Consider the following 11,570-nt stretch of genomic DNA (forward strand, 5'->3'; position numbering starts at 1 on the left):
TATTAGTCAAATTATATTTTTCGATTTTTTATTTAACATTATTATATATCTATCATTTAAAACAACTTTACAAATACTTCTGAAACACACACACACACATATATATATATATATTAGAAAGCGATTTTAAATGATATAAATATAATGTTAAATAAAAAATCAAAGAACGTAATTTGACTAAAATTTTATCTACATATGTGTATATTTTATTATAAACATTACATAAAAGTAATTTTATATTGAAAAATTAATTCTTTTGTCTGCATATAATCAATTTTTGTTTATTAATTATTATCGTTATTAATTAAACTTTTGTTTCAAACTAGTTGTTGATCTGTTTTTAATAAAAGTGCCAATATTTTTTATATTTAATATGTAATAAATATATAATAAAAGAGCGAGACCTCCACTCAGATACAGATATGTTGCATAATAATCTATCCATGATATATCACGTCCATAATACCGTAAATGTTTCGAATTTGGAAATTTTAATACATGCTCTACATTCCACACTGCTCTCTCCATTGGCTTTATCAGTTCGTCTTGCACAATTGCGGACATTGATTTGATATTGTTCAGATATCTGTAATTAGAATTTTTACAAAATATAGTAGTTAATCGTACTTTTTAAATTAGAGTTTAAAAGCTATTGATATACTTTTAAAAATAACTAATATTATTAAAAGTTATGTTATCATATTATTGTTACATAGCTGCGAAAAATTTAAGGACTATATAATGTTTCAGTTTACGTAAAAAATAATTTAACAATCGCGTAGATTGTAAGTTACTCAATTTTAGGTACATATATATATATATATATATATATATCATTATATGCATACGATTCAAGAATAGCGATTAAAATATGACAAAGTCCTACAGGGATTAATTTTTGAAGGATTACACTGTCGAAGCGATTCTGTGTTAGAACTACGTTCATACTCACGTATTATTTTCGACGATCTCTCGGAGCGTTTGTACGATAGAGCTCTCGGTCATGGTGTCGATGTCCAGTGTCAGTCCGATACCGGCGTCTAGGATTTTACGTGCGTTGAAAAGTTGATCCCCGAAAAAGGGAATTGCGACTACCGGTACGGAGTAGTGTACTGCCTCTTGCAACGACTGCAATCCGCCCTGCATCACGTACGCCATCACCCTGGGATGCGCTGCATATATGTATATATAATATAAAAGCGGCGTAAGTACATAAAGTATCGTAAAATGATGCTTCACGGATTATTTGCCGCCGAGCATTTACGAGCGGTGAGGCGAATTGCATGTGGGACAGTATAAAAAAAAGTATGTGACGAAAAAAAAAAAAAAAGGAGGGGAAAAGTAAAAAAGAGAGCTACGAGAGGTGGAACAAAGTTCTAGCAGCGGTTAATCACGAGCGACCACGGGAGATACGGCGCGAGATTTCATAAAAATGTCCGCATTGTTATATTTATTTTTTTTCGCGTCGCTCTTTACGGTCGATTGATCGCGTTCGAGTATCAACGCACGTGGGGAATTTCCGACGAAATTCTGCCCGATGTGCACTTTTTTGCATTCACGAATACCGGAGTGAGATTTTTTTTTCATTACACATAACGCGATACACTTCACAATCAGAAAAACATATTTTACCTCTTACTGGGAATTTGCGCGCAACAGTTATATATGTATAATTATTCACTCTATTCGCTCTCAATATATATATATATATATATATATATATATATATATATATATATATATATATATATATCAAAATTAAAAAAAAAATAGGAAGGGAGAGTTTTTTAATGTGTAATTAAGTCTCTGTTAATTAAAATAATAAAATCTTATCATTTATTTGAATGTAAATAAAATTTAAGTACAAAAATCTGTTAATAAAATTAGATAAAAAAATTTTTTTCCGATTAAATAAAATATTGCAGAAATCGATATATTGAACGCAATACTAAAAAAGTAAGTCATTATATCTCGAAAAATTCTGATATTCTGATATGATTGCGTCATTTCTTTCACTTACGTCGTTTCTTCACTTACGCATTTTCAACATTACGTTTTTCGTGGAGGCAACCATTGCCTGTCTATCAATGTGTATAAAACTTTGTGCACGCTTGTGCATTTGCATCGAGCCCGTTGCGTTACTGCCAACAGGAGTTGTTTGTCAGAATTTCCCGCGAGAATTTCACCGCTGCATGCGTCATGAGTTATCGTTTCGCTTCGTTCCGCTATACGAGCTCGTGGTCGTATTTTCCTTGCGACGGTGTTGCTGGCAATTTTTCTTTTTTTTTGTTTGTTTCGATACTTTAAGCGGCTTCCACAAAAATAGCGGATTTCATTCTTCCAAAGGTGCAAAAGGTAGTCCTGCTATCGACGTGTGCATCGGCCTTTCTTATATTCCGCGTTACTTTCCTCTTTGATGTGTCGCGAGAGAGGAAGGCAAACGTTGGTCCAATTCAAACGTTCGAGTAACGTCATCTCGATCTCGATCAAGAGAAAGAGAGAGAGAGAGAGAGAGAGAGAGAGAGAGAGAGAGAGAGAGGGAGGGAGAGGGAGAGGGAGACGGCTTTGATGATCATTTCGAAACGCGGGGATACTGTGCCGTTCCAATCGCTGAGACTTTGTTTGGTTGAAATCCAGTCGCGTGTTTCTGGATCTAAAGAGAAACTTGTTCTGTGCTTCGCGTCAAACGATACCGCGAATATAATTATAAGTTTGAATCGTTAAAAAATTCCAAGATTATGAAGAATATTACGTCTAAAGAATATTGCATTTAATCGAGGAAAATGTCTTTTGTGGATGATACCGACATAAAAGTCAACGCTGCAGCTTTGTTGAATAACGTTTGCAAGTGACAGTTGATACGGCGTCGTTATCATTATTCCAGTTTTCGTTATGCTGAATTTTTCTTAATTCCCGACGAAAGGACGACAAATCCGAGTGGTTGTATATGTTAACGAAATAAGAGTGTAATCGTTAGCGGTTCAAGTATAAGTTTCCCAACTCGTTTATGGTATAATAACGAACGAGAAGTCGAGCGCTTTGGCAATATACGAGGTTCTTACGAGATCGTTATCGAACAATTAAGTTGGAATTTTGCATTTCGCTCATGCTTGAAAAGTTCCAGTACATTCCAGAAAGTTAGTAAGACTTGGCTTCAATGATTATCGTTTGCGATTAACGACGATGGCTGAATTGATTAATGATGTTTATTATATTAACCCGATAACATGTTTAAACTTTTTGAGAAAAGAATATAGAATAGAGTTTGATATGATTCCTCCTCTTAATTTTAATAATAAATACTATAATTAATTAATTTTTTAATTTTGGAACATCAAGTTTTTGAATTATATTAGATGGAATTAAAAATATAATAGATTATATTATTTTTAATTTATTTTTTCTAAAAGCTAATATCATATTCGATTACGATATTTCAATATATGCATTATTATTATAGATATAAATATCAAAAAGTTACAACAACAATGTTAATGCTTTGTGAAATTTTTTCTAAGGTAGAAATAGCTTCTTTTGAATTCGATGAAGCATTTATTATTAAACTTATAAGCAAGTAAATACGACAAACTATTTCAAGAAGCTATTTTTTCCTTGGAAAAAATTTCATAAAGCATTAACTATCTATCTATCTATCTATCTATATATATATATATATATAGATTATCTATATATATCTATATATATATATATATAGATATATAGATATATATATATATATATATAAATAGATAGATAGATCGATAGATAGAAAGAGAAAGAGAGAGAGAGAGAGGGGGAGGGAGGGGGAGCTAAAGATAAAAAATCGAAATAAGATTTGTGAGGTAAATTCTCACAGTCTATCCTTTTTGTAATCTTATTGATTTCCGATTTGCATGCACAGAGAAATTTCGAAATAAAATACTCCTCATCTAAACGCTTTGTGAATGCATATTTTGTGGTGGTTGATCCGTTTCTTTCGAGGAGAACGAAGTAAAGAGGTGGTCAGTTTAGCCTTAGGCAGTCTTACCGAGGACCGCTTGCTGGGGCGCCCACTTCACAAATTTGACGTTGGTCGGATGAATGGCCATGTACCCGTCATGTTTCAATAGAACTCTTTGCTTGAGTGAACCTAGGGCGTTGCACAATGCGGTCAAAGGCCCGGCGGGTAGCTGGTGAGTTTGTAGATTCGAACCCAGGGAGAAATAAATGGCACCATCCCGTGCGTTGTCCAGAAATTCTCGGATTTCCTGGTACCAGAATGAAAATTTCGATACATCTTAATGACGAGAATAGATAAGATAGATTAAAAAATATCATAGATACGATAGATACAATAGATGCAATATCTTTTTTTTGAATTAAAGTAGCTATATCACATGTAACAACAAGTAACAAATGTATTAAACAAAGAAATATTTTTTACTATGCTGCATTTGGTTAAATTGAAATATTTAATACATGATTCATTACAATTGAAGTATTTAATACACAATTAATTTTTCATTGAGATTTTACGCTTATTTTTTTTTTGTTCAATAAAGAGTAGTTAATTTCAAATATGAATAAAAAAAATTCTAAAACAAATATAAAAATATTACATATATGCGGCATATATCTCGCTTTTTATTGCCTAATAAACTGTATCTACATTTCGTTGCGGTTAGAATAATTGAATATCATTTTGTATATATATAAAAGCATTATTAATTTATTAAACATATCTATTTGCAATTATTCTTCATATTTGCAAAATTGCATTATCAACTGTTACGACGCTAGGATGCTAGGACGTAAATGGAACCGATTGTGCTGTTAATGCGACTGATATTACTGATAATACAACTTCCTTTGTTAATTGCGAAACCTGCCCCGGCTTTTCTGGCAAACATGGCGATGGTAATTTCATATATGCGCAGTGTGTAGCCGAAGGCTTTGTCCTATTAATTACAAGTGTTTATGGATTTCGATACGTTTTGGTGTATCTGTATAAAGATGAGCACACATACATTGCCGCGATCACGTTTCTCATCTCGACATTGTTCGGAAATCACGTGGTAACTGCAGTTACCTTATGTCTTATCGCGCGTAGTGATAATCTTAGATAACTTTAATTGCATTGAAGGTAAAAGACCGCTATAAAACGTTTAACTACTTGTGTCTTCTATTAATAACTAATTAGTAATACTAATAGTAACTTTTATTCTTTTTATGTTTACAAAATTTATCTCAGATTAAATATATATCTTATTATACATATAAAAATTTAAGATAAAATTATTATTAATATATTATTGCTACTATTTAAATCCAACATTAATTCAATTTTAAAATAAAAAAAACGTAGATTCTCACACATTTTCAATCTGATTAAATAATTCATTTATACAATACATATATATTTAGTCCATGGCTTGAATCTCTTAGAATTAAATAACTGTTGTAAACAAATATTTTCGACCATGTGTTCCTAGATTGACATTGAAGAGCACAAAGAGTTACTGTAATATTATATAAAAGCGATTTTTTTATGTAAAGGATTTTTAACGAAATATTCTTTCGATAATATTTTTCTTACTATCTCTTGGGAGACAATGGTTTGCGGTAAATAGTAGTGACGTTTTACGTCGCTGTGTTGAGTCGTTGGTAAACTTTCGCCAACTGACTATTACTTGGTCACTTGTGAGAATAGTATATATATCCCCGGGAGAAATTATTCTCGTACAATATATCTATTTTGTCTTTCCGAGACATATTTAGAACTATACGAAAGACGAAGATTTAATCGATGTAAAACTAACTTTTAGATAAAAGATAAATTTTGAAACGTCAGAGTGTACTTAACTCCATAAATTGCTCGGTTCTATTTTATAATCTACTTTTGCCCTGTAAATTCACGCAATTAAAAGTGGTTTGAAGTATAAGTAAAAAACGATATAGAAAATCATTGTTACTATTAGTTGTGTCTACAATTTTACATTTGAAATATATGGATTTCGATACTATTGAATATTGTTTTACAGCATTTTTTCTGGCTAATTTGAAGTCGATTTTTTTCAGTAAAAATGTCAAAAAAAGTCATCATTTTTTGCAAGTTTTCATTTTTTCATTATATATTTTTATAATTATAAACCTCAAATTAAAAATTCTTTTAAAGCAAATAGACATTAATTTAAAAAAAGGCGTTTAGTTAATCTTTTAATTCTACAAAGTTTAGTTTGCGAAAAGTGTCTCTCTTTTTCAATTGTTTAAAACTCAAAAATTAATGACATTCTTGCTAAAGAAAAACTGTTAAGTATAACTGTGACATTTCAAATTAATTATAACATTTTTTATTAGAAGGATATTTGATTTTGATATTTAGTTTTGGGACATATATTATTGAGAATCGCGACCTTTATTGGAACCTATATTGGGACCTATATTAAAAACTGAGATTACATTATATTGATATAAATATAACTTTGTGTATACACAGTGTATGCAGTTAAATTCCGTTAATTATATAAAAAAAATAATTAATACTTTTAGCTTTATTATTTTTTGTTATCGTAATACTTTTAGCTATATTATTTTTTTGTTATAATTCTCTAAAATTTTTTCTTTCGTGTAATCTCATATTTACGCGATATAATAGATATTTTTATATTTTTATACAGTATATCTTTACCTCGGGCAAGGGTTCAGGTTTTTCCGAAATTTGCAAACTATGAACTTCTATTACATGTGGTAGTAGTGGTTTCGGATAACCGAATACGTGATTGTTACCCAAGATTACCAGACTGAAGTTTTTATCGATATCATAAACAGATACACCGGACGCCCATTCGTTAGCGATACGTTGAGCCCTCGGTAAGTGCCAGTACCGATAATATAATCTTGTCCACGTTGTGTAAAGGATATTCTGTGTACGCTCAATAATTGTCATTTTGTCCGTGAATGGATACGCCATGTCTGGATTTAAATTAGGATCGTCTGGATTTCCTGCAAATGTATAAACATTAGTGGCATTTTTTGTGAATAAAGCTACATAAAATTTATTTAAAAATCGCACAATAAAATATTTCTGTTGCAATAATATAAATCACGTGTATAAAAAATGTAGAAGATGTTAAACTATATCTATTTGGATATAAAAAAAGATACATTTACTGTAAAATGTGTAAAAATTTTAAATATAATATTGAATTTTTTGGATATAAAAATATACGTGCCTTATATATATATATATATATATATATATATATATATATATATATATATATTATTAATATAATACATATAAGAATATAGTACATATATATTTAGAAATATATATTAGAAATATTTTATTGTATGATGTATTTAATTTTATGCTACTTTCAATTATGCTCAACATGCTAACTTTTTATTACTTTTTCCAGATAAATAAAAATTACGATAACTACGATAAGTTTTCTCGTCAAAAGAGAGAAATTCGATATGTTATGTTCAAATATGTATTTTTTTAGAAACACTCAGTGATTCGGTCAAATTAATGAAGAACGTTACTACTCCGACACGCGCAAAGTACACTCTCTCGAAACTCGGTCGATTTTAATTGAAATATTTCAGTAACAGTCACAGCGATCCATTTCACGGTCTATTACGTTCATCCGAAAGAGTACTTTCGGGTATCTTCAATTACGTCGAGGTAAAGAAATCGAATGGTGGTGAACTGGCGCGTCGCGTCGTCCCTTGCCACCTTTTCTCCACAGTTCCTCGGGTCGGACCGGTACAAGTTAAAGCACTACCAAGTAATCTATCCTTTTCCACAAAGATCTGGTCTCCGATTGCTCGCACTTTCTGCTTTACCGGCGATTTACGTCAATTTCCGTGTGCAGTAACGACGTTCGTCGACGGTGCCACCCCATGGGGATACGAACCCAGTAAAAAAAAGAACAATCGTGTCGTATTCCCGAGCTGAGCGACTTTTGCAAACAATAAAATTCCTAGGCTGATAAAACTGTGCGACCTCCTCGGCTTGCACGGCATGCTTACCTACAGAATCCATTACGTAGGGCAAGTTGCCTACGCTCAAAAATCCCATCAGCACCGGGAAATTGTAGTGCTTTACGAGGGCATAATAACACTGGAACCATAATTGCTCTATAATGATCGCGTCGAATGTTTTATTGCCCCTGCAAGCAAACGCGAGTTATATTTCTTTTAGTGAAAAAAGTAAGATTATTAAAGCCGTTGTGAGTTTCGTCAGACGCTTTAATAATTTACATCGCGGAGTTTTATGTAATTTGAGGCTAACTTGCTTTGACCTGTTTAGAATGTTTGTGAAATCTCCGAATATTTTACCCACAATTGTAACTTAATATTAAAAACAGAAATTGAATATATACAGTTTATGAATATATTATAGCTAAATAATATCTTACGCTATAAGCTTGTTGATGGCAAGACTGAATAATTGTTCCCTGCATAATTCGTTCGCTTCCCACATATTTTTATGAAGCAACGTATAGGCTCCCATATGTCTATAGAAGATAAAATTCGAAATTATTTGCCAAATTTGCAAGAATCTATTTATTGATTTAAACAAAATTTGATAAATATGATATGTTCGTGTACCTTAATCCTGTGCAATCTTTTTTCTGATAGGAAAATGACAAGTCAACGTTCTCATAATTTGGTGGAGGATTCTAAAGAATGAAAAAATTGAAAAAAGAAAGAATAATTTCATATAAAAGAAATTTAACAATATTTAATATTATATAAAATATACTAGAGAGTGCATTTTTATGCGCCAATTATTTTTTCGTATAAAAGTAACATGAATATAATAGGATCAAATATAGCGATGCTATTTTTAAACCTTATAAAAGAAATTAATTAAAAAGCATTTAAAAATTAAATAAGTAATTGTTGCGAATTTAGGGAAAAAGCAATTCAGTACCGCGATAGTCTGTGTGCAAGGCAATTATGCTTTCGTTAGTTAGGTTTTATCCAGTTTACGTGAATAATTTAATCTCTAATTTTGCCGCGAAAGAAACAGGACCATCAAGCCGTGAGAAGACACATTCAGCAAAGAGAAATGTTAGTAGAAGTAAATTGAAGCTAAACGAAGTTTGCGTAACTTTGAACTCGAGTTTAGAAAGAGAGAGAAAGAGAGATAGAAAAGGGGAAGAGAGCGAGAGAGAGTACACGAGATGGTAGATAGGGGAAACGAGTGAGATGTCAGAGGAACGATCCGAGAGGACTTGAGAGAAGGATGTCAGTGTCAGAAAAAAAAGTGAGTAAAGAAAGTGTATAATAGTAGAAAAAAGTATGAAATGAGCGGAATAAAAAAATATCTTTTTCTAGAAATATATATATATAAAAAAAAAAATTTTTTTTCCTAAAATACGGTTTTTTTTCTGGAGAAGAAAAGAAAAAAATAAACGTTTCTTTCAATTTTGTAAAAATATTTAATATCTATTATTTTAATTAATGCAAGTTGATTTTTTTATTATTTTTTATTTTTTAGATGATAGATTTGAAACAATTATTATTACATTATTTTAACTGTAGATCGTATTCCAATTAGCTATAGTTATGTAATTACTATTATATTATACTATATTTTACTATGTGTAGTATATTTATATTATGCCATATATGCGATAATTATGTAGTTACTATTTTTAATTAGGTAAATTCTCCAAAAACAAATCAAAATTGAATAAATTATCTTTATTATACCAAAACAGTTTATAAATTTTAAAAATATACTTTAATGACTATATATATTATATTAAAAATATAAGAATAATTTTTTTTAACAAGAAAAAAAACATGTATTTCGACGTTTGTTTTCTATTAGAAAAAAAACGATTTTTTATATCTTTATCTCTCTATCTCTAATCTTCTGTATTGATAATTTTCTATTATCATAAGTTAAAATTTATTTTAATAATGATTTATGTACCCAAGAGCGAAAAATGAATAATACATCGTTTATGGATTCAGCTATGGTAATTTTAGATTGGTTATGTCTAAACGGATCAGAGAAATATATCTAAAATGTTGCTAAAGCTATAAAGTTTTTCGAGAAAATAATCGTGAACTTTCAAAAACCATGTCTTGATTTCGCAACAAACATAAGGTTTTATGGTTATTCTTTTTTATATGTGACGATAAGAATTAAATTACAGCGATAATTGGGAAAAAAGTTGATAAAGATTTCTTATGTAAATTTCAAACATAATAAATGCCAACATTTTTTTTTAATCGTGAATAATGTAAGTTAAAATTATAAAACATTTCGAAAATGAGACTGTAGCATTTATTACATTTAAAGAGACATTTTTTAAAACTTGATAATTTATATTTAAAGTTACGCGTATTTGTGTAATATGTATTATATATATATATATATATGTATGTATCTAGACTGGTGAATAGATACAAGTTAACAAAATGTTAGGCAAAAAAATATAACGAAACAAAGATTTCTGTACCTTTAAAGGGATTGTTGATACTACTGTAACCTTGTGACCACGAGCTGCCAATGCTTTCATCAATGCTTGGAAGGGTTGTTGGTGACTGTAACTCACACTTGGACAAATACCTAGAATATTGTATCCGTGGGTGTACTGCAAGGCGCGGAATAGCAAAACTGATAGCAATACGAGGGTCACAACGTGCATCTTGGGCACAGAACACTTTCGTTCGTGGATGCGAAACGGCCGTTCAATCTTTCAGGGAAGAATCGAGGCTACCGGTCTCTCGCAAGAATTTTTAAAAAGAACCCGAGTGACGGAAAAAAGACGAGGGCGATACGTATGAAAAATTCAATACATGTTCCACGATCAGTTTGCTTGGGGCGACGGTAAATAAGTGAACGAGTTGTCCATTGGTCGGATGCTTCTCACTCAGCTTTACGAGAGAAATAATTCAGGCCTCGTGTGCGCGACGCGAGCGCAGACCTTTTTATATTTCGTCGAGAATACAAAGACGGCATTCACACATGAGCGACGCGTTTCAATAAATCTATTTAGTTATCTTAATGAAAGTAGAATCAAATATGATAACTTTATCGTCAAGATAAATTTAATGTTGCTAGGAATTGATTGTGAAAAAAAAACTAGAAAGTGATGGAGCACAAAATACAAGTATATATGAGATCTTTAGAAATATGTGATATTCTATTAACAAATGTCAAATTAGTCAAACTCAATAATGGAATTTATAGACACAATAAAAAAAGTAAAGAATCTTATTTAATTACAATATTATATCAGTTTGATTACATTATATAAGTCCCAATTTTTATTTATTGTTTCTGTATATATTAATTCTATTTTTAATAAAATTTAATATATATATATATATATATATATTGTGTTAAATTTTATGTATAAACAAATTTACTTTTATTTTGGTATCTTCGCGAGATTAATGTGGGTATACGCACAACTGTGATGTGTACATTTACATTATATTAATGTTTCATTTTTACGACTTTTTTACCTTATATTAAAATATTCAAATATTACACGCAAGATTGTAAGAGATAGCGGACGAAAAAATATAAATGCACAGAAACATGGTTGGGTGGAGAC

The 11,570-nt window shown here is 30.6% G+C and overlaps 1 protein-coding gene across 2 annotated transcripts; it reads right to left on the reverse strand.

Moving 5' to 3' along the window:
- Nucleotides 1–260: 260 nt before the first annotated feature.
- On the reverse strand, nt 261–10,924 carry LOC140667928 (UDP-glucosyltransferase 2). Of its 2 annotated transcripts, none has more exons than XM_072896308.1 (8): nt 10,467–10,924; nt 8,599–8,669; nt 8,406–8,504; nt 8,017–8,156; nt 6,776–6,981; nt 4,028–4,247; nt 953–1,172; nt 261–586 (listed from the first exon to the last, which is right to left on the reverse strand). In XM_072896308.1, the coding sequence occupies exons 1-8, from the start codon at nt 10,653–10,655 to the stop codon at nt 301–303; spliced, it is 1,431 nt and encodes a 476-aa protein (XP_072752409.1). In that variant the 5' UTR covers nt 10,656–10,924; the 3' UTR covers nt 261–300. The 2 variants fall into 2 exon arrangements, with proteins under 2 accessions (XP_072752409.1, XP_072752408.1); XM_072896307.1 differs by having other exon boundaries at nt 6,668–6,981; nt 10,467–10,923.
- Nucleotides 10,925–11,570: the final 646 nt, after the last annotated feature.

Source organism: Anoplolepis gracilipes, chromosome 7, assembly GCF_047496725.1.
Source record: "Anoplolepis gracilipes chromosome 7, ASM4749672v1, whole genome shotgun sequence".
Classification (NCBI taxonomy): domain Eukaryota; kingdom Metazoa; phylum Arthropoda; class Insecta; order Hymenoptera; family Formicidae; genus Anoplolepis; species Anoplolepis gracilipes.